This window comes from Chiloscyllium plagiosum, unplaced genomic scaffold (genome assembly GCF_037043375.1).
Source record: "Chiloscyllium plagiosum isolate Xiang-an unplaced genomic scaffold, Cpla_swu_hap1 HiC_scaffold_9, whole genome shotgun sequence".
NCBI lineage: Eukaryota > Metazoa > Chordata > Chondrichthyes > Orectolobiformes > Hemiscylliidae > Chiloscyllium > Chiloscyllium plagiosum.
The window spans coordinates 26485634-26510647 of NW_028270147.1; the positions used below are offsets into that span (position 1 = coordinate 26485634).

The 25014-nt window shown below is 38.7% G+C and overlaps 1 protein-coding gene across 2 annotated transcripts in view; it reads left to right on the plus strand.

The window, feature by feature from the left end:
* snx7 (sorting nexin 7) overlaps window positions 1-25014 on the plus strand; it is a 96818-nt gene that overhangs the window by 58899 nt on the left and 12905 nt on the right. For both annotated transcript variants that reach the window (XM_087990486.1, XM_043698873.2), the window contains exons 5-9: window positions 2262-2460; window positions 3563-3762; window positions 5275-5361; window positions 5564-5668; window positions 16239-16391. In XM_087990486.1, the coding sequence (XP_087846612.1) occupies window positions 2262-2460; window positions 3563-3762; window positions 5275-5361; window positions 5564-5668; window positions 16239-16391 (744 nt within the window). The remainder of the gene's footprint in view (window positions 1-2261; window positions 2461-3562; window positions 3763-5274; window positions 5362-5563; window positions 5669-16238; window positions 16392-25014) is intronic.

Below are 25014 nucleotides of genomic sequence, written 5' to 3' on the forward strand. Positions count from 1 at the left end.
TCACCCTTTATTTTCACCTTGGCCTATTTGCAGGTCAAAATATATATATACATGCTAATCTTGCCTTATTATAGTGGTGTATAGATTGAAAATCCATGAAGTATACATTGTAAGAGGTTATGATTTCTAGTAAATAGGAACCTGCAATTCCACTCTGTGGTTGTGACCATCATTTTGGATGTTCCTAAACTATTATCACCATTTAGTCCAGAAAGTAATTGACTAAATCCTACTACAAGTTTATTTTTAAGAAATGTTTCTGCAATCATGCCAAGATACATCAAACTGCTCCCAGGAAACCAAAAGGCAATTTTATGAGACATGCGTTAATAAAAGCATTGGGACAATGGCATGATCTAGTTTGATATACTTCATAAGAATGTTAATAAAAGCTATGCAATAGCTTACTTTGTTCTGAAATTCCATGATTCAGAGACTGTTGCCTTAGCATTACAAGTTTATATGAATAATAGGATTTTACAGTTCAGAAAGAGGCTCTTTTGCTCTAAAAGACTGGGCTAAATATACACAGTCTCTCAGATCTTGCTCCATAAGCTTTAAGTTTTTCTTTTTGAATATTTATTCAATTCTGTCTGATTAACATAGTTAAGAATTCTGCTTTACCTATTTCTGGAACATTCTGTATACTACGTTGAACTTTCCTGTCAATCTTTTGATGATTTTCATTTTATACCTCCTAGATACTGAACTAATTACCAATAAAAATAGATTTTCCTGGACCATAATATAAATTTTGAACACCTGTACCAGATAACCATACAACTATCTTTGTTCTAAAGAAAGTAGCCCAGTTTTGATAGCCTCTCCTCAGACACTTGGACAACATCTGAGTTTAGTTATTTCTTCTGAATGGTTTATTGTCACTTGTACTCCACAGTGGAAACTTCAACTGCTGCCACAATCCTGTACCATTTTGAGTAGTTTAAGAATAAAAAGGAGGAGCTGAAATGGAGTCCATTTTTGTTCCAACACCTCCGCCATGAGCCCTGAACCCCGAACCAGTTGATCAATGACACTTGTGCCGCCACCCCTACCTGCCTGTGCTGGACCCACCAAAGTCAGAGTCCCCCCTCTTCAGGCACCATCTGGGCCCACCTTAGCAGGCTACTGATGCCAGTTCCCTTACTGGACCCACACTCTCCCTGCATCAGGAAGCTCCGGTTCCACTATACTGTCGTCACCTCACTGATAACCAGGAGTCCCCACTCTGGGCCGACCGCAATCAGGAGTTTTTGGCTGCGTTGCCACTGCTGCCTCATCAAGTCTTGGAGTCCCTACTCGGGGCATACCAAACTGCCGCTGCCTTGCTGATACCTGGAGTCCTCCCTCTGACTGTTGACCTTCACGATGTCACCTTCTCTGCCGCTGCTAACAGAAAGATGATGAAGAAACAGAAATGAAGAAAAGCGTCCGATCTGGAGCAAATGGGCTCAGGAGGCCGAATGCTGCCTACTTTGCCAGCGCCACCTTCTTGAAGCATCTTCTGTATGCTCTTTGACTTGAAATATCTTTCCTAAAGTGACATGCCCAAAACTTCAGTCTAATTGGCAGTCTGTAAAACAACATTTCTCTTTTTTTCCCCTATAGTTTTATCAATATTCTTCCACTTGCAATAATTTATCTTGAGTCCAAGGTCTTTGATCCTCGACTCATATCAAAACTTTATCACTTAATGCATATAACCTCTTCTATAGACTTTTTCCTAAAATCTATCACCAAGCATGCCTCCATCTAAAAATTTAATTGGCACGCTGTGGCCTCAGTACTAAAGTCAAGAGTGTCAGTGTGTTTTGGTATTCTGAAAGTACTTTAGGGGGATTTAGGTCCTGTGATTCTTTTTTTTTGTCAGCTGTGATCTAATATAATTAACTATGTTTTGTAACTGTTGATCATATGTCCAGTGGTGTGGTAATCCAAGAAAAGGCATAGCTCTAACATTAGAAGGAGGCCATATATTGGTACTGACCTGAATCATTTCTTCGCACAGGATTCTTCCAAAAAATCTGTTGCAGTTAGGTAATTTGAAAATTGGTAGGTTTTTGTTCAGTAAAAGTACTTTGGACATAAGGTAGACAGGTGAAAATACAGACTGGCCATAATCTAATTGAATGGTTTAAAATGGCGAAAGAGTGTCTGCTATTCATATGTCTTTATCTCATCCATTCCTTCTCGAATTTCTCATATGTCACATATCATTATTTTCCCTTCTGGGTTATTCACTTTTGCTTGCTTTAATGTAGGATTTAGCATCTCACAAGAAACTTGGTCCAGGATTCATCAGTAAAATGGGAGAAACAGTCAAGGCTGTTGCTAACACGGTCAGAACTATTAAGAATCGACCAGATGAATTCACAGCAAAGAGTGACTATGTGGATGTTTTCCGTCAGAAAATGGGAACTTTGGATAAAATAAGCCAAAGAATTTTAAAGGAGCTGAAAGGTTGGTACTCCATTTTCTATTGCAGGTGGTCATGAGTCGTAGAAATCAGTCTCTATCCCCCATTCATACCCAGGGGTATGCGGACAGATGTGTATTTGCAAAGGCATACAAATCGGCTCTACTTTGGGTCACTTCCCCCCCCCCTCCTCTCCCCTTCACATATACCAATCAGTGTGTCTTATCACATTTTTAGTATAGCTACTGCCTGCAGTTAACCTTTGGATGAGGAGACTGTGTCTCATAGGCAGACAGGAAAAGAAATGTAGCAAAGTTTATAGTCAATGCATGCTTTTCCTGGTCAGGTACATAGATTTCTGGTTTTTCCAGCACTGAGGTAGTCACTGGATTACATTGTTGACCTCTGGATCGATCAAGTTAGTGCACAAGTATTCCAGGCCTGCTTGGCACCTTGCTGGTAAATATGTCTTCTAATTTTAGCGTGCAGTACTTGGAAAGCAGTACACAATTTTATTACTGCTTTAAAATGTTTTGTCACATTTATGTCTCTGGTACCCATTTATATCAGATTCATTCTGTTGTGGTTAGGCATTGTAACATTTATCTGACGTTCTGAATGCCAGACTGTCTTAGTCCCAAGCCTTCTGGATTCAAGAGGTTACAGTGTGTCATCCTGTTCCTGGTTGAAACCCAATCAAACGTTTTTCACTGGGGAAAATTGCCCTGAACAGCGTGCGCGCACACTCACCCCCTTCCCCCCCCCCCCCTTTCCAACTCCCTCTCTCACCCCCAACTCTCTCTCTCACCTCCCCCAACTCTCTCTCTCCCCCTCTCCTCTCTCCCTCTGGGTCTCATCTCTTTTCTCCCCCCCCCAAAAAAAAAGTGCACACACGTAGATACAGCACAAACAATGTTCTGATAATTTTATTTGTAAAACTGCAGCAGCATCTTCCACAGCTACCACAATATTGTTTCCCATTTTTAAGTTCACGGTTCTTAAAATAAGAGTTGCCTTGAAATCTGTCCAAATAGGTAGCATGTTTTGGATAAGTGCATTTCAGTTCTTGATTGTGATTCTTTGATTGTGATGTTTTGAGGTTGATGAGAAGGAAAGGATCAACTATATATTTTTTTGCTTATAAAGAGCACTTGACTGAGATGAAGGAATACGGTCCCATTTATACGCTATGGTCAGAATCTGAACAGGATTTGGCTGAACCTTTGAAAGGAGTAGCTAGTTCTATTGAAAACTGCTGCAAGGCTATTGAAGGACTTACAATAGGCCTCTCGGAGGATTTGCTTCCTGCTTTGCATGAATATGTTCTATGTGCAGAAACTCTGAAGGTAGGTATTTTTTAATTTGAATCCCAAGGTCGTAAAATGATTTGGGCAAGTTTGGTCAAATCATAGGCTTATTTTAAGTGGATTTGCTTGTACTTTGTAGGTGAAGTGTGATGTTTAATATTAGATTGTTATTTTGTTAAAAAGAATTACAGTTTGTGTTCATAATTTACTTCCACATTCTACACTTACATAGTAAAAAATAATGAATTCAGTTGTTTAAACGGTTGTGAAGAGATTGGTCACATTAGCTTTGCAAAAATGAAATCGACTTAAGTGTCATTTGCTAACTTCTCAGTTATTTGCAAACAATAATCTAATCAAGGCTGTCCTGCAATGTTTTGATGTTGTGTCACATCAGATTTTTTTAAATTCTTGGGGGAAGGGTAATGCTGACAAGGCTGCAGTTATTATCCATCCCTAGGTTCCTCAAGAGGATAACAGCTGCCATCAATAGCTATGGCCTTTGATGATAGTACACCCAGGATAGGTTCGTGATTGAATGACTTCCTGCAAATCACTTGTTGGTTTATTTTAAATGGGATGAGCCAGAAATGATTTGCACCTATTGCAGAAGCATTATGGAAGAAATATTTTACAAGGTTTGACAGAAGAGTCCCATACTCTCATATGTATTTTATAGCTTTTAAAAAGACAGCTAAATTTCTTCATTGTTTTATATGAACAATAGTCATCATATTGTGATGTCCTTGAGTAATTAGTAATTTGAATATTTATCATTTGACTTTGTAGTAAATGTCAAAGACTAACTTTTCAAAGACTAACTACAATTTTCTCAATAATGCATTTATAATAATGGCAATAATTGTAATGTGTTATTTCTGTTTGAGTGGTTGAATGGATTGGTCAGAGATTAACCTCAAGTATTTATTACTTTTTAAGGTTTAACTGTGGTACTAACATGCTATATTTGAGGTTCTATTCTATACAGTTCTTTTTGGTTCTGAGTTTCTATCTTTTTGCTATATATCAAAGCTCCCTCCTGTAAGACAAAGAGGCGCAAACTTAAACTCCAGGGTTTATTTCAGTTTTTATAAACATTTTCTTCAAATACATTTGATATTGTGCTTTTTATTCTGTGCACAATGTAATGCAGCACACTTCCTAAAAATTATCATTTTTTGCATCATGTCCCGTAACAATGTTTGTCTATCAAAATTAATCATTGGACATTTGAAATGCCCATTTATTTAATATGTAATCTTGGTATTATTTAATTGATGGAACAGACTTTAATGCAGGGTACATAAGTGACATTTAAAAAAAAACGTGGAAATGACATTTCAGCTTTGACTCCAAAAGTAATTAAGGTACTAGATTTGTTGGCAATTACTGTATTGTTTAGATTTTTAATGCAACTCCGTGTTAGCAAGTGGAAGGAAACAGCATTGGAAATGTGTACTGCATATGTTACTGAAGTTAGTCAAGAATTTAGCTGTAGTTGTACTACATTACGCATAGTTGTAAGGTAATGTTTAACACTTCTTTCCTTAGTCAGTGCTGAAAAGAAGAGACTTAATTCAGGCAAATTATGAATCACAGGTCGATGCTTTAACTAATAAAAAAGCTGATCGAGAAATGGTAAGCATTTTCTTTTTATTTATTGTTTTCTTAATCAGAAAATTGAATAATTGAATTTAAGGTAACAAATTATATATTTGATTGTGGAACAAATACTCCATATATTTAATATGTAATTGATAAAACCAAATTTGTGCAAACATTTATAACCCGTATCCCACGACATGTTCTTTTGACTAAAATCTATCACTTCTATTATCAGCTGGAGCACTCTGACCTAAGTTTTACATTTGGTGCATTCTTGGGTAAAAACGCAGAGGAAATGAAGCTGCAGAAACAGCAGAAGATTGATCGTGAAATTGAGGAGGTATAGTAAAAAGTATTGCGTCAATCAGAATTATTTTTACTTTATCTTGAGAGACAACATTCTGTTTCATTCAGTAATTTTTTTCTTCCATAACTCCAACTTTATTTAAAGCAAAAGAGCATTGCCAGGGCATTTCCACATGAATTTTGATTAATTTTGGCGGCGGGAGGGGGGGAGGAAAGAGGCCTTTGTTTGTCCTCTTGTTAGCATGTGTAAGGAGCTTGATACCATGTCAGCATGTGGTTGGGGGGGAGCCTTTGATACATCACAATGTCATTTCACTGCTATGGTATTGAATATAGCCTTTGAATTAGGTTTTTGGAACATAGCCCTATAAATTGACTCTGTTGAGCTCTTTCCCCACCATCAGGAAATGAGTGAAACAGTACAATATTTCACTTGCCCCATTTAATCCAAAATTTTTCAAGTAGCTTAAATTACTAATCTAACCTGCTAGTAGAATGCAAAAGCATAAATCTTAGTGGATAAAGTTCTTTTAAAAAAAGAGTATAGTAACTGAGTGCGTATGTAAGCAATCACTTTGTGAACAAGTTAAATTTATTTAAAAAGGTTTGAAATTCTTATTTCCAACTTGTAAAATTCATCTCTCATCCATCGAGTTGCAAACTTCAGTATCCAATTATCCTTTCTCAAATATTTGTCATTTTGTTAAAATATTTTTCAGCTAACTTTTTAAAATTAATTACTACATATATTCAGTAACACTACAAGCTGAGTCATATAGTTTTTCCAGTGGACGACAGTGAGGAATGCAGATGCTGGAGATCAAGAGTAGAGACTGTGGTCCTAGAAAAGCTCAACAGATCAGACAGCATCCGAGGAGCAGGAGAGTTGACGTTTCAGGCAAAAGCCCTTCATCCAGGAATCCAATTTTTCCATTGTAAATTTCACAGCTCCAATTTATAATGTTACTGTATTGCAAAATGTTTGAAACTGGATTTCATGATTTTCTTGGTGTTTGTTGTGTGTAATAGTTTATTCGGTGTGGAAAATGTAAAGAAAAATTGGTGATTTTTCTCAACGTCACTAGTTATGGAGAACAATTCAACTTTCCAATATTGATGCAAGCACTGGTACTATTTGCATACCTTGCAAAAAATACTAATATATGAAGAAAACTTAAATGGTTATTACATTGACAGTAGTCATGACTTTGCAACAAAAAAGTGTGTCTGGATACAGTTTGGATTTTAACAATCGGTTTTGAATCGGCTTTTCTATGTATGCACAATACCAGTTATGAATCCAAGTGCTGGAAAGAACCTCTATGTATTGCAAACATTTCTAATTCTTATGGGATCAGAACACAGTAGGATGGTATAATGCTATTGAAATGATAATCCAGAGGCCTGGATTAATGATCTGGAGCATGAATTCACATCTGACTACAGCAATTAAATAAATTCAAACATTAATTAAAATTAATAGTATGAAGTATATATTCTCCTTCATGGTGACCCTGACTACTGGATTGTCATTAAAGAAAAAATATATAATTTGTTTATGTCCTTGAGAGAAGAAAATCTTCAGTCTTTAACTGATTCAGCCTGTATATCTAGCCTCATAGCAATTGACTTAGTTCTGAAATAGCCCAGAAAGCCACTCTGTTATGTTCAAGGAAATGGCTCACTGCCATTTCAGCATTTAGGGTTGGATAATAAATTCTGGCTTTGCCAGCGACACCTACATCCCATCAAGGTAATAAAAACAAAATTCAAAATTAACTTCAAGAGAATTGTACAATTTCACAAAAATAAATAATTGGAGTAATGACTCAATCCACGCAATCTTAGCCAAGACTTGTTTTGAACAAAAATAAATTAATTGTATTGGGGGAGTGTTTCAGTATTTCCCTGCAATAGTGAGATTGATGATACACTGTAAACCTGGCTAGCTGGCAAGCCATTGCATCTGTATTTTCCAATGTCAGTTATTTCGGTTGGTTTGATGACTGGTTTGTGATACTGTGACACCATTCAATAAATCCCATACAGGATTCAATTCCCGAACCAGTTAAACTTACCATAAAGATCCCTCCCTTTCAACCTCTCCCCTCACCTGAGGTATGGTGACCTTCGGGTTGACGTCAGTCGTCTCTCTCTTGCGCGCTCTCTGTTGTGAGAGAGCACCATTGTGGACCTCTGGGACTGTAGGTACTTACTATTTTTTCAGCTAACTATATGTCAGCGAGTAAACAGTCTTATAGTTGTGGCCATTGAATGACAGCACTATTCACAGTCAGAGATGTTTAGATACTTTTCTGTCAGTTTAAATTGCAACTTCCGAGAGAGAAAAGTAGATTGCTATGTCTGAAAATCTATATTTTAACAACAAAATAGTGGCTAAAATATTTATAATGTGCTTGTACCAGGCATAATTGTAGTAAGAAAAGCTATTTTAATCAGGTTACATGATCTAAATTTTAATTAAATCTGAATGAGGTTTTCTTCCTATAAATGGCATAGCCCCTTGTTACTCCATTATTGAGCAGATAACCAAATCCAACCAAAATAGAGCGACAGACATTGTCAGAGTGAAGGGTTTGCAATGTCTCTTTATGCACCATTATTTGCTAATTTGGCTTCCACAGAAATGCTAATCTATATATTTGTGTATTTTTTAAGGGGTGGTCTTTTCAGAGGGAAATCATAATTCATTGCCATCAGTATTTTACTTGTAATTAAAGTAAACATGTTACATATCCCTTTCAGAGGAAAGGGTGATGTTGGATGTCAGATCCTGTTCAGCTCATCATTGAATCTTTTGTAAGGTATATGAAGTGCAATGTTTATTAATAGTATTAAGAGTGTGGTAAGGTAAACAAGTTGCAATAATAAATATTTAATAAGAGAGCAAGAAAATTCACGTTTTAAGTAAAGAAATACCAATATAGAAACAACTGCATAAATGAAAATGAAAAGTAGACAGCTTGTTTTCCATAAACATTTTCTCATGGCTTTGGATACAGAAAGAATAGTTGGTCTATATTTGAAGAGCTGTGACTTTTTAAATTTCAGAAGACAAGAGGACATAAGGCAATGAAAGCTTAATGTTACCTATTGGCCAAGCATGCTGGTGTTTTACCATCCTGGATTGCTTATTAGTACACTGTCTTCAAAGTGATGTACCACACATGACACCTTGGTCAACTGCTTTTGTATGTTAGTAGTGGTTAGTAATAACAGTGAGGCTGATCACTATCACTATGGAGTAAATTGGACAACAAACTTCCAAAACGCACCTTATGTTAAACATGGAAATATGTAATCTATTGTCACAGACACTCTGCTCTAACCAATACCCTGCAACAGTCCTTGCCAATGGACTCAGAACTGAAGTGCATTAAATTACAGTATTACCCACTCATCCTCACTTAAGACAACAGAAAACATTGTGGCAATTCAGGGGTAACTCACTTTTTCATAGCATAAGTGATGGAATCTTTTTGACTTCAAATTAATTTATATTGGAGACTTTCTTTTCGATTTCTGTGTTTCTCTTTCTCAACCCTGTCTTTCCCCACCTTGAATCTTCAACAGTTGTTTTTCTTGTTTAGATTTGACTTATGCAATTAAAGTTCTAAATATATCTAGTTGTGTGTATGCATGTTGTTTTGTAGCAGTGTTGAGTACTCTTGCTTCAATACAAACTCTACTTTATCAGCAGATTTCATGTTAGATAGAATTATTTAAGAATTGAATACTTTTAGTTCGGATAATTAAATTTCTCCTGCCTGCAATAAGCCAACTAATTCTATTTTTGCTTGGTGGGTCAATTTAAATTTACACTAGTGTGACATTCGTTTGCCCAGTTTCCTGGCATCTGTTACATGCCGGTTGTTGTTCTGTTAGAACACTTGTTTCAATTGCAATCCCTACAGTGTGGAATCAGGCCATTTGGCTCATCAAGTTCACACTGATCCTCCAAATGCATCCACCCTGTCCCTGTAACCCTGCATTTCCCATGGCTAATGCACTTAGCCTGCACATCCCTATACACTATGGACAATTTAGCATGACCAATCCACCTAACCTGAACATTTTTGGACTACGGGAGGAAACTGGAGTACCCAGAGGAAATCCACACAGATTCAAGAAAAATGTGCAAACGCCACGCGGTCACCCAAGGGTGGAATAAAACCCAGGTCTCTGGCACTGAGGCAGCAATGCTAACTGAGCTATGGTGGATTCGACTGTCACTTCAGGACTTGAGTGAGAAAATCAAGTCTGACGCTGCAGTGCAATAGTGAGAAGATGTGCTGCATTGAGGGAGATACCATTATTTGGACGCAGTATCAAATCGCAGTCCCTTTAGTCCCCTCAGTAGATGTAAATGATCCCATGACATTATTTTGGAGAAGCAAAGTTATCCATGCTGTGCTGATGAACACTTACACTTAAGTCATAGAGATGTACAGCATGGAAACAGACCCTTCGGTCCAACATGTCCATGCCGGCCAGATATCTCAACCAAATCTAGTCCCACCTGCCAGCACCCCGGCCCGTATACCTCCAAACCCTTCCTATTCATATACCCATCCAAATGCCCCTCAAATGTTGCAATTGTACCAGCCTCCACCACATCCCCTGGCAGCTCATTTCATAAATGTACCTTCCTCTGTATGAAATAGTTGCCCCTTAGGTCTGTTTTATATTTTCCCTCTCGCCCTAAACCTATGCCCTCTAGTTCTGGACTCCCCGACCCCAGGGAAAAGACTTTGTCTATTTAACCTATCCATGCCCCTCATAATTTTGTAAACCTCTATAAGGTCACCCCTCAGCCTCCAGGGAAAACAGCCTGTTCAGCCTCTTCCTATAGCTCAAATCCTCCAACCCTGGCAACATTCTTATAAATCTTTCCTGAACCATTTCAAGTTTCACATCATCTTTCTGATAGGAAGGAGACCAGAATTGCATGCAACATTCCATCAGTGGCCTAACCAATGTCCTGTACAGCTGCAACATGGCATACCAAACACCTCCGTCACTATCCTATCTACCTGCAACTCCACTTTCAAGGAGCTATGAACCTGCACTCCAAGATCTTTGTTCAGCAACACTCCCTAGGATCTTACCATTGAGTGTACAAGTCCTGCTAAGATTTGCGTTCCCAAAATGCGGCACCTCGTATTTATCTGAATTAAAGTCCACCTGCCACTTCTCAGCCCATTGGCACATCTGGCCCAGATCCTGTTGTAATCTGAGGTAACCCTCTTCGCTGTCCGTTACACATCCAATTTTGGTGTCATTTGCAAACTTATTAACTGTACCTCTTATGCTCGCATCCAAATCATTTATGTAAATGACAAAAAGTAGACCCAGCACTGATCCTTGTGGCACTCCACTGATCACAGGCCTCCAGTCTGAAAAACAACCCTCCACCACCACCCTCTGTCTTCTACCTTTGAGCCAGTTCTGTATCCAAATGGCTAGTTCTCCCTGTATTCCCTGAGATCTAACCTTGCTAATCAGTCTCCCATGGGGAACCTTGTCGAATGCCTTACTGAAGTCCCTATATATCACATCTACTGCTCTGCCCTCATCAATCTTCTTTGTTACTACTTCAAAATACTCAATCAAGTTTGTGAGACATAATTTCCCACACACAAAGCCATGTTGACTATTCCTAATCAGTCCTTGCCTTTCCAAATACATGTACATACTGTCCCTCAGGATTCCCTCCAACAAGTTGCCCACCACTGAGGTCAGGCTCATTGGTCTATAGTTCCCTTGCTTGTCTTTACCGCCCTTCTTAAACAGTGGCACCACGTTTGCCAATCTCCAGTCTTCTGGCACCTCACCTGTGACTATTGATGATACAAATATCTCAACAAGAGGCCCAGCAGTCACTTCTCTAGTTTCCCACAGAGTTCTCGGGTACACCTGATCAGGTCCTGGGGATTTATCCACCTTTTAACAGTTTCAAGACATCCAGCACTTCCTCCTCTGTAATCTGGACATTTTGCAAGATGTCACCATCTATTTCCCTACAGTCTATATCTTCCATATCCTTTTCCACAGTAAATACTGATGCAAAATATTCATTTAGTATCTCCCCCATTTTCTGTGGCTCCACACAAAGGCCGCCTTTGCTGATCTTTGAGAGGCCTATTCTCTCCCAAGTTACCCTTTTGTCCTTAATATATTTGTAAAAACCCTTTGGATTCTCCTTAATTCTATTTGCTAAAGCCATCTCATGTCCCCTTTTTGCCCTCCTGATTTCCTTCTTAAGTATGCTCCTCCTTCCTTTATATTCTTCAGAGGATTCTCTCGATCTATCCTTTCTATACCTGACATATGCTTCCTTCTTTTTCTTAACCAAACCCTCAATTTCTTTCGTCATCCAGCATTCCCTGTACCTACCAGCCTTCCCTTTCACCCTGACAGGGAAAAACTTTCTCTGGATAGATTATCTTGTCATTATCGCACTGCTGTTTGTGAGAGTTTGCTTGACAATAGTGACCGTACTTCAAAAGTAATTCATTCACCAAGGTGCTTAGGGCATCCTGTGGTTATAAAAGTTTCTGTATAAATGTTTAAATAATTTGATACATTTAAGGTGGATTGATGTTGGGTAATTTGATTATTAGTTTTGCCAGAACCCTATCGTAGTGCCAATCAAGAATAGTTTTTTGCCACTCTAGCCAAAATGCCAAATATTTACCAGAATTTGCCAGGTACAGGAATTTATTCTGATACTGTTGCAGCATAATTAATGCAAACCTGTGTGCAGTAAAATTGTTCTTGAACTCTTTTGGTAGGAGGGTGCATTTTTAATGACCACATTCTCCTTTATTAAAGAATAACGAGTCTCCTGTCACACGTAATGCAAGTTGTAAAAATGGATGTTTCTCTGCCATTTGCTTCTATTAGATGCTTGGAGGCAAAGAAAGGCTGATTTTTCCCTCTTCTTTGGAAAGACATTTGGTTTGTTTTAGGATGAAGTAACTGAACTTAGTAGTTAAATATGCAGACTATGTCACTTGTTGATGTTCCAGCATATTATTACACTAGCTTTTCACTGTGTATCTGGACATATTTAACTCCGTATATGGTGTATTTTTAATTTTTAAAATTGCAAATATATTACATGATTAGTTCTGCAGTGTCATCTTATCCACATAAATGGGCTTTTATTTTTTTAAGAAGCGCAGGGTCCATATTTATGAGATTACTTCCATTGAATGGTATGCAATGAACTTGTGGCCTGCCTTGAGGAGGCAGTTTCCTATTTTTTTACTTGTTGGGACAAGTACCATGGGAAAGTCAGCTTTTACTCCTATTTCTGATTGTCCTTGATGTTAATGAGTCATCTTGTTGAATTGTTTCTGTCGGTGTTGGTAGACCCAAGTGCTAGAAGAATGGTGGCTGGAGGATTTTGATGCAGTAGCAGTAAAAGAATGATGCAGTTTTGAATTGGAATCCTGAGGGTTTTTTAAAATTCACTTATGGGATGTGATGTCGATGGCTGACCAGCATTTAGTGCCCATTGCTAATTGTTCTTGAGAAGTTGGTGGTGCACTGCCTTTTTGGAAATGTTGCAGTCCATATGCTGTAGGATGGCCCCAATGTCCTTGGAGAGAATTTTAGGATTTTGACCCAGCGAAAATGAAGGAATAATTATATATTTCCAAGTCAGTATGGTGAGTGTTTTGAGGATGAGCTTACATGGGGTGATGTTCCTGTGCATGTGCTGCCCTTGTCCTTCTGAATGGTTTAGTTTGTAGGTATGAAAAATGCTGTCAAAATGGTGGATATTATCAAAATATAAAAATGGGAATTTATATAGAGCTTTCACAGCATCATGTCACAAAGCACTTTGCAGCCAATTATTTACATTTCAAATATAGTCTTTCATGAGGAAATACACAGTCAGTGAGATTCCTGAGTTGTGTACCACACCTGACTCCATAAAAGTAATTTGCAAGCTTTTTTAAAAATTTTTGTGCCATCAGAAGCTGGATCATTAGCAATTTTTTTTAGTATCAGGCACCAATAAATGTATGCTGTGCATGCACCATCCGTTAATACTTCCAAAATGGCATCATATTCTTAATGTTATACTGGGAACCTACTTGCTGTACATTAGGCACTACCTGTTTCTAGCATGTAACTGGTGTTCCAGATTCAAAACCCATATCAAATGGCAGTGGGCAGAACTGAATGTGGGTAGTAAATGTTGTCATGCATTACCACATCATTAGTATTCAGCAGTGAAGAATAAAATCATCTCTTTGCTAATTTTGTAAGAAACTTCTCACCATTACGTTATTTGTTCAAAAGGGAATAATTAAAAACAAAAGAATGTGCTTATACTCAGGACCACATTACAGGTGTTAAAGGTGAGTAAGATGAATTTTGTGGATGACAAGTTTATCCTCATTGCCTTTGCTGACTGATCAATACTTGAAAATTCATATTTCGAGTATTTTCAGTTAATTCTTATTCCATTTTATTCCAGTTTAAAATGCTTGCTGATAATGTCAGTCTCTTTAATTTAAAAAGCCAATTTCCATTTCCATTCCATTTTGTCTTTGCTCACATAGAGCTAGTTGACTGAAATGTATAACGAGTATAGTTGATTTATTTGACATTTGAAATTAGGAAGTTATGATCATAGATGGGAAGATACCAGCGCCTGCAAAACACACAAGGCTAAATGTGCTGTACTAAATACTCTGTGCTACATACTTTTGACTTATCCCTTTTTTTTTGTCCATTGTAGCAAAATCACATACGTGATAGTCTTTATCTATAAATGCTTTGTGCATAACAGGTCTTGCTCATGCATTTTACATGGAAGAGATTTGTAAAGCTCTAAAACCAGGTGCAATGAAACAACCCCTAGTTTAGCTCTTTTCCTTAGGAAACTGACGAACATATGGAGCATATATTCGTACTGCAGTATTAGAGCCAACCGTGAAATGGATGTTAGTTACTGCCACTCCTGCTGTCTCAAGTAGATAGTGCTAAGGTCCCACAGTTTTATATGGGTTTGATACTTCAGATGTCATCTGATCAAAAAGGCATGCAGTTCATACTGACAGTAGAATAGCATAATTTCAGTATTGTGGACCATTTCCAAGTCATGCTAGAATGGATTGTGAAGCTAAATAGTCTAACAGTTTTTTTTTATTTGGTGACTGAAATTGAAGGTCAAAATAAGGAAGACCTCTGGAAAATGGATTTGATATTTTTCTCCTTTTCATTCAATTTCAATGCAACTTTTCCAATTGAAGTACAAATCTGGTGTAAGATTTCTGAGGATTTTCTCCTGGACCTGCCTGGCAAAAGTTTGTCCTGCCAAGATCTGACCACTGAAATTAGTTCTGTGTAACATAGAGTAAGAAAGGCCAGCTTCTATGTTTTAATTACTCATGGGTTTAGTCGGCTGTTTTTTTTTCCCCCAGGAAGAGACAAGTTAATAATTGAAGAACCACATTCCCATCTTCTATATGAACCAATCTATTATTAGTCTGGTAATACGTATCGCTGGGAGAAACATGAAGTCTTGATGCAACTTTAAAACTTCACTTAACTGCACAAGTAAAATATCAACAGTGAGATCAGATTTAGAAATGGATGCAAATTGATTTGACTTGATTTTGCCAAGAATCTTGGCAAAAATGACTGAAGAAAATTCAAGTTAAATTTTGGAAGATATTTAATTCCTGCTGTTGAGTAAAAGGTTTATACTTTAAAATTGGAGCTAGTTTAATTTTGAAAGTTCTGAATAAAACATTCAAAAATATGTATTGCCATTGGGCAAATTAATTTTGTTTATGCATTAAGTACGAAATTGTATCCAACATTATGCCAAAATGCATCTTGCCTTGAGGCTACGTTATTACTTAAAACTGTTTTGTTTATTGCAAAGCTGTTTTCATTGTAGCCACTCTGTTAGGCTGCAATTATAAACACTGCAATTCAGGCAGCATCCGAGGACAGGCAAAATCGACGTTTCGGGCAAAAGCCCTTCGTCGATTTTGCCTGTCCTCGGATGCTGCCTGAATTGCTGTGCTCTTCCAGCACCATTGATCCAGAATCTGGTTTCCAGCATCTGCAGTCATTGTTTTTACCTACCTTGCAATTATAAACATGCCATTTCAAATTACTGCAGCCTTGTATGTGTGATGATCATGAAAGGGAAATGAATTAATGTATGCAAGATTTCATTAGTATGAATTACTTCTTTCATTAGGTGTCCTTACCAGATAATACCTTTGGTACTTTTTCAGCTATGTATTATAGATTCATGATACAGTGCCTTCCAGGCAGCTGATAATTTGTATATAACACTTAGATATATGCATTGGATTCTTGCCTCTGTCTGTTTTATTTTTCTAGCATTCCATTACATATTCAGTTGGGTTAATCTTCAACCTTTTTGAAAACATTGACGAATGGTGTTAGAAGTACTCCGTTCTGCTTAACATGTCTATTCATTATTATTTGCCTATTTCTGCCCTTTTGTGAAGTATTAATTAACATTAGCTTAATGTTTCAGTTATACTTGTACATTAATGTGGTTAACGTTAACTTTATTTTAGCTTCAGGCCGATATTGGACATCTTGAGGATAAAGTTGAATGTGCCAATAGCGATTTGAAAGCGGACTGGGAAAGATGGTCTATCAACATGCGGAATGATTTGCAATCTGCTTTCCGAAATGCAGCTGAAAATAATATTCTTTATTTTGAAAGGGTAAGAAAATTCAAAAATTTGAATTGATGTTCCAGTTTGGTAATGAAGAAAAGCAAATTGAGGAGCAAAATGGCCTCAAGCATGTGGTTACCTACACTGGAGTGGTTGGGGAATAGCTAATCTTAGTACATGTTGTTTTCAGATAAAACCATTTGGACTGAATAGATTAGATTAGGTTAGATTAGATTCCCTACAGTGTAGAAACAGGCCCTTCAGCCCAACCAGTCCACACCGACCCTCTGAAGAGTAACCCACCCAGACCCAGTTCCCTCTGACTAATGCACCTAACACTATTGGCAATTTAGCATAGCCAATTCACCTAACCTGCACATCTTTGGACTGTGGGAGGAAACCGGAGCACCCGGAGGAAACCCATGCAGACACGGGGGGGAATGTGCAAACTCCACACAGACAGTCACCCGAGGTTGGAAGCGAACCCAGGTCCCTGGCACTGTGAGGCAGCAGTGCTAACCACTGAGCCACCGTACCACCCGTACATTAAAATTATTCTTCATCCTTGCACTTATGTTCTGCCTTCCCAATTAATTTCCAACCTTTGCTTCCTCGAGAGCTAAATTTTGGATTTAGTAACATACATTTATGAAAATAGAGTTAAAAATCACACAACACCAGGTTATAGTCCAACAGGTTTAATTGGAAGCATACTAGCTTTCGGAGCGTCGCTCCTTCATCAGGTGATTGTGGAGGGCTCGATCGTAAGACAGAATATATAGCAAAAATTTGCAATGTGATGTAACTGAAATTGTACATTGAAGAATTGATTGTCTATTAAGCCTTTCATCTGTTAGAATACAGTGATAGTTTCACTTCTTTCATGTATAAATCACAAAACCCTTTTTTTTTTTTAAAAGTTGCATTCTCGGGTTAGCTGTTAACAATGTTAACTTATGAAAATAAGTTAGGTGCAAAAGTAGGCCACTTAGTCTGCCAAGTGTGATCCACAATTTAATAAGATCAAAGCTAATCTTATTGTAACCTCAACTCCACATTTCAACCTGCTTCAATCTCCTTTCATCCCCTTGATTGCCAAGAATCTACCCCTTTCTGCCTTAAAAATATTCAAAATCCTCTGCTTTTGAGGAAGAGTTCCAAAGAATCAAAACTACATATGTTTTGCCTCATTTCTGTATTAAATGGGTAACACCTTATTGTTAAACTTGGCTCTTTAGCCCCAAGAGGAAACATCCTTTCCACATCCACCCTGCCAAGACCCCTAAGGGTCTTCAATGTTTCAATCAGCCCATTACTCTTCTAAACTCTGATAGATACAAGCTAAGCTTGTCCAGCAAATTTCCTAATAACACAACCCACCCATTCCAGACAATAATTGTGGAAACAATCTCTGAATTGCTTCCAAAGTGCACAATTCCTTCTAGTAAGGAAACCAATTCTTTAAGCAGTACTGTAGATGTGGTCTCATTAGTGCCCTGCAGAATTGAAGGATAACCTCCCTGCTTTCATATTCAATTCCCTTTACAATAAGAAATTGAATTCTATTAACTTGCATTGTTATTTGCTGTACCTGCATACTAGCAGTTTGCAATTCATATCTGAGGACACCTGGATCCTTTTATAATTCCAGGTCAGCAATTTCTCACCATTTAGATGGGCAATAAATGTTGGCCCAGCAAGTGTTACCCACAACCGAGTGCTGAATAACCAAAGATAATATGCTTCACTTTTATTCATTCTGCTAAAATGAACAATTTCACAATGTAGGAGAAAGTGAGGACTGCAGATGCTGGAAATCAGAGCTGAAAATGTGTTGCTGGAAAAGCGCAGCAGGTCAGGCAGCATCCAAGGAGCAGGAGAATCGACATTTTGGGCATGAGCCCTTCTTCAGGATTCTCCTGCTCCTTGGATGCTGCCTGACCTGCTGCGCTTTTCCAGCAACACATTTTCAATTTCACAATGTACTCTACTTTTTGGGTTTTTTTTTCCTGGAATCCCGACAATGTGGAAGCAGGCCATTTGACCCATCAAGTCCACACTGACCCTCTGAAAAGCATCCACCCGCTATCCTATCCTGTTACCCTGCATTTCCCATAGCTACCCGCACAATTGCTTAAGTGCACAAAATTCTAGGGCTCGGATGATACTAAAACAGAAAAGCAAAATTCAACTACTCTCAAATAAAAACAGAATGTTTAGTTCAACACTGTTATCTTGTGGTTTTGCTTCACATTTCTCAGGTTTAACTTACAAATGAGATTTTAAGTTTGTTTGCACGATAAGTTTTTCCACACTACACATTTCCCAAACTTAAAGTAAAGTAATCAGTGGCAATGTTCTACTTGATAGCAAATGTAATTCCTTCACTCAAAAAAAGGGTCACAAAAAGCAGGAAACCATTTCCACTTAGCCTGCACATCCCTTTACACCAAGGGCAATTTAGCATAGCCTGTCCACCTAACCTACACACCTTTGAACAATGAAGAAACCAGAGCACCAGGAGGAAACCCACACAGGCACAAGTAGAATGTGCAAACTCCACGCAGTAGCCTGAGGGTGGACTTGAACCCTGTTCCTTGATGCTGTGAGGCAGCAGTGCTAACAACTGAGCCACTGTGCCATCGAATAGGGACAAGCAAGGAGTTTTGTCAGACCTTTGTCTACCTGCCTCCTTAATAGGATCCTCTTCACAGCTTTTATCCCATCTTTTTTGTTGTCAGCAACCTTAGCAACCATATCTTAGTCCTTTCATCCAAGTCATTTATGTAAATTGTAAGAAGTTGAGGTCCAGCACTGAACCCTGTGGTACGCCATGCATATCATTTTGCCTTTGAAAAAAGAACATTTATGCTGACACAGTACCCTGTTACTTTCCCACTCTTCTCTCCACACAAAGATGTTTATCCCTACGCCATGAGCCTTCACTTTCCAGTTACTTTCTGGAATTCTGAGTGCATCCACAGTACATGTTACTACTTCAAAGAACTCCAGTAAATTTATTAAATATGATTCCCTTGCACAAAAACGAGTATGGAGATTAGTCTAATCTTAGAGTAGGGTAAAAGGTCGACACAACATAGTACAGGACCTTCGGCCCTCTATGCTGTACTGTTCTATAAAACAGATTGGCTCTGTCTGATTCCCTTCAATTTTTTTAATGTTTTCCCTTTGACAGATTTTAAGCTAACTGGCATGTGGTTTCCGGCTTTTTGCGACCCTTTTTTTTGAGTGAAGGAATTACATTTGCTATCAAGTAGAACATTGCCACTGATTACTTTACTTTAAGTTTGGGAAATGTGTAGTGTGGAAAAACTTATCGTGCAAACAAACTTAAAATCTCATTTGTAAGTTAAACCTGAGAAATGTGAAGCAAAACCACAAGATAACAGTGTTGAACTAAACATTCTGTTTTTATTTGAGAGTAGTTGAATTTTGCTTTTCTGTTTTAGTATCATCCGAACCCTAAAATTAGATTATGAATTTTGTGCACTTAAGCAATTGTGCGGGTAGAATTATTTTACAACAAAGCATAAAAGAGCATTATTGTAACAGCAACTCATTAAATGTAAAATCCAATATGTAATAATGCTTGGAATTGAGGGAGAAGAGAAAGAAAATGCTGCATTCATTTGATTCAATATGCAGCAGACTTTTCATACTCTAATCCATTTGGGATCTATTTTGCAGTTAATTGCAAAGGAGATTATCTTCACTTTTTATGCACAGATAATTATGGAAGGTAGTTCTTCTGCCCTGTTTGTTTCTTCAGAAGCAATTGCTGATCCCTGTATAAGCTAAGTTGCAATCTTTTTGTTTTCATTTGTGGGAAGTCGGCGTCGCTGGCTGGCTAGCATTTATTGCCCTTCCCTAGCCACCCTTGAAAAGATGATGATGAGCTGCCTCCTTGAATCACTGCAGTCCATGTGCTGTACGTAATCCCACGATATTGCTAAGGACTATGATGATGTGGCCATAACTGAGATGAGTTTCACAGGGGCAGGAGTGGTTGCTAGATGTTCCAGAGTTTAGAAAAGTTAAAAAGAACAGGGAGGGGGGGAAAAGAGCATTGCTAATCAGAGAATGCATCACAGCTACAGAAATGAAGGTTGTCAAGGAAGGTTTGTCTATTGAGTCAGTATGGGTGGAAGTTAGGTATAGCAAGAGAGCAGCCACCTCATTTCTACAGACCCCTTAATAGCAGTAGGGAGATTGAAGAACTCATAGGCTGGCAGATTTTGGAAAAATGTAGATGTAGCAGGGTTGTTATTATGGGTGACTTCAACTTTCCCAATATTGACTGGAACTTCCTTAGTGCAGATGGTTTGGACGGAGTCCTTTTTGTCATGTGTTCAGAAGGGTTTCCTTACTCACTATGTAGACAGGCCGACGAGGGGAGAGGCCATTTTGGATTTGGTGCTGGGCAATGAGCCAGGACAGGTGTCAGATCTCACGGTGGGAGAACACTTTGGTGACAGTGACCACAACTGCCTCACATTTCGACAATAGGTGCAGAAGTAGGCCATTCTGCCCTTCGAGCCTGTACCACCATTCAATATGATCATAGCCATGGAGAGGGAAAGGAGCAGTTCCCATGGGAAGATACTTCCTTTTTGCAAAAGGAAATTATGACGCTATCAGACAGGATTTGGGAAATACAGATTGGGAGCAATTGTTCCACAGAGAGGGCACAACAGACATATGGAGACTGTTTAAGAAACAGTTGTTGTGAGTGATGCATGAATTTGTTCCTCTAAGACAGGCAAGAAGGGGTAAGATTGAAGAGCCTTGGATGACGAGAACAGAGGAGCTTCTTGTAGTTTTTATAAATGACTTGGATGAGGAGGTTGAGGGGTGGGTTAGTAAGTTTGCCGATGACACAATGGTTGGAGGTGCCATTGATTAGTATTGAGGGCTATTGCAGGCTGCAACGTGATATGGACAGGATGCAGAGCTGGGCTAAGAAATGGCAGATGGAGTTCAACCTGGATAAATGCAAAGTGATGAATTTTGGAAGGTCGTACTTGAATGCTGAATATAGGATGAAAGACAGGATTCTTGGTAGTGTGGAGGAACAATGGTGTGGAGCAACTTGGTGTTCAAGTACATAGATTCCTCAAAGTTGCTACCCAAGTGGATAGGATTTTTAAGAAAGCATATGGTGTTTTGGCTTTCATTAACAGGGGGATTGAGTTTAAGAGCTGCGAGGTTTTGCTGCAGCTGTACAAAACCCTAGTGAGACCAAAATTGAAATGTTGTGTCCAGTTCTGGTCACCTTATAGGAAAGATGCGGAGGCTTTGGAGAGGGTGCAAAGGAGGTTTACCAGGATGCTGCCTGGATTGGAGGGCTTGCCTTACGAAGAGTGGTTGACTAAGCTCAGACTTTTGTCTTTGCAGTGAAGGAGGAACAGAAGTGACCTGATTGAGGTAAACATGATAATGAGAGGCATGGATGGGGTCAGTAGCCAGAGACTCTTCCCTAGGGCAGGATTGACTTGCACGAGAGGTCATTGTTTTAAGGTGTTAGGAGGAAGGTATCAAGGAAATGTCAGGTAGGTTCTTTACACAGAGAGTTATGAATGCATGGAATGCGTTGCCAGCATTGGTGGTGGAAGCAGAGTCATTGGGGACATTTAAGCAACTGCTGGACATGCACATTGACAGCAGTGAATTGAGGGGTGCGTAGGTTAGGTTATTTATTTTGGATTATGATTAATCCTCGGCACAACATCATGGGCCAAAGGGCCTGTTGTGTGCTGTACTTTATGTTCAATGAAGGAACTCCAGGATTTTGACCCTGTAACATTAAAAAGGAATGGTGATATATTTCAACTGTTTTGGTGGGTCAGTGTTTTGGAGGGGAATTTGCAGGTGGTGGTGTTCCTATGTATCTGCTGCAGTTGACCTTCTAGGTAATGGTTATAGGTTTGGAAGGTGCTGTCTGAGGATCTTTGGTGAATTTCTGCAGTGCATCTTGTTAATAGAACTCACTGTTGCTACTGAGCCCCAGTGGTGAAGGGAGTGGATGCTCATTGATGTGCTGCCAGTCAAGCAGGCTGCTTTTTCCTGGACGTTGTCAAGCTGCTTGAGTGTTACTGGAGCTGTATTCATCCAGGAGTGTTCCATCATACTCCTAACGTGTGCCTAGTAGATGGTAGACTGGCTTTGTGGAATGAGGTGGTGAGTTGCTTTTTGCAGTATTCCTTGCATCCAGTCTGCTCTTCTTTCCACCATTTATATGGTGAGTCCAAATGAGTTCTTTGTCAATGGTAAACCCCAGGATGCTATTAGTGGCAAATTCAGTGTTGGTAATGCCATTGATTGTCAAGAATCATTGGTCAGATTGTCTTTTATTGGAGATGGTTCTTGCATGGTATTTATTATGTGGTGTGAATGTTATTTGCCATTTGTCAGTTTAAGTTTGGATATCATCCAGGTCTTGTTGCATTCGAACATGGACTGCTCCAGTACTTGAGTTGCAAATGGTGCTGAACATTGTGTGATCATCATCAAACTTCCCTACTTTTGAGCTTACGGTGGAAGGAAGATGTTTGGGCCTGGGACATTACCCTGAGGAACTCCTGCAGAGGTGTACTGAAGCTGAGATGACGGGCCTTCTACAACCACAACCACAGCCATCTTCCTGTGTGCCAGTTATGATTCCACCCAGTGGAGATTGGTTGGAATCTCTCTGATTCCAGTTTTGTAGTCCTGTGTACTACACTCAGTCGAATATAACCTTGATGCCAAGAGCTGTCACTCTCCCCTCACCTGGAATTCAACTTTTTTTTTTTAATCCGTGTTTGAATCAAGGCTGTAATGTGGTCAGGAACTGAGCAGCCCTGGCAGAAATTAAACTGGGCATCACTGAGCAGGTTGCTGCTAAGCAGGCACTGCTTGATCGCACTGATGACACCTTCCATCACTCTACTGGTGATTGAGAATAGACTGATGTAATTGGTCAGGTTGGATCTGTCCTGCTTTTTTGGGTATAGTGCCTCTTTGACATTGTCTGGTAGATGCCAATGTTGTAGTTGTACTGGAACAGTTTGGCTAGTTGTGTGGCAAGTTTGTGGAACTCAAGTCTTCAGCACTAACAATCAATTGATAATGCATTAGGATTCTTAATCAAATAAAATGTTGAACTCTTGTGAGTGACTATGGAACTACTTGCCAAACATTCCCCCTTGTGACCCAATTTTAATGTTTGAAAATTGGTGTGATTTCAAATTGAGAGCAGATGCTGAGGGATTTTTGAACAACAACCAATGGTTATGTCCACAGCCATTTTGAAGCCTGAAGTACTACGAATTGAGCTACGAATTTTACCTATTCACTTAATGTCGCTTCAGCACTAATCCCAGGACTGTTCCACTTGAGAGTTTCCACTCAGTCCCCCATTGCAGACTCAGTGCTCAATCGTGTTTTGACCAAAACCTGGGTGAAGTTCACCAATTCATTATGGTTCTTGCGGAAACACTGCAAACTGTTCACCTAGGTGAGGAGGAATGGACTGGGCCCCTTTCTTCTTCACATCCCCTACCTCAGCTGCTTGTAAAAACATTTATTTAAAGGATCCCTTCCCTTTTTAGATATTTTTCTCCCAGATGTAAATTGAACGTGTGCTTTCCAAGGAGCAATTTAACCAAGCTTTCTTAAATTAACATAACGAGTTTGTTACTTATTTAATGTGCAAAGAGTTAGTAACACATCACACATGCACATAGATTAGAAATAAAAGATGTATACAAAAAGTGAAGATTTAAGAAGAAACATATATTGGTCAGTTTCCAAATTGTTCACAAAGAGCAGGCGATTGAGCGGTTGAGACCATTGCAGTGGAGGTTATTGATAGCATTGATATAAATAGTTGAAACAGTTTTGAGAGATTCTTGATTTTATAGGTTGATCTTTGTGTCTTTGTCCTGATTCGCTTTGTTAACTGATTTGCAGAACTCTAGTCAGAGGGACTGTTTACCTGAAAGCATTGTTTAAATGTTCTTGTATCTAATTTCAGGAATCCATTTGTTTAGTGCTTGAAAGTATGCTGGGGCTTTCACTGCTTGTTATATTGAATTGTTATAATATTTAAATGCAGTGCAGAACTGGATGAGCAGTTCTGTCCACCTCTAACAGTTACTGTGATTGCTGCAAATGTGGCATCCTGCCTCCATCAGTATATCCCACTCCCTGTGCTCATGGTTTTAAATGGAATTTAAGTAACTTAGACTTAATATGACAGCTGTTCTCCTATTCAATTCGTCCTAAGTCTTGGGCGACTTCTCCAAATAGCTAACAAGCATTCAAATCAAAAGAAATCATTAATACCATAATGTCTATATTTTCAGCAAGTATTATGTATAAATACAACATTGCCTCGATTTTTTTTTTTGTGTTTTCTTTTGGTTATATCTGAATGCAACTTTTTAAATGAAAATGGAATACTTGGATTTCTGTAGTGTCTTTCATGACCTGAGGATGTCCCAAAGTGCTTTATACCTAACCCTGTATTTATAAAGTGTAGTTACTTTGAAATGTAGGAACTATAACAGTCAGCTTGTACTCAGCAAGGTTTCAATGATGGCATGAAGAGAAGTGACCAGGTAATCTGATTTGTTCGCTGGGTGAGGGATAATGATTGGCCAGGATAGCT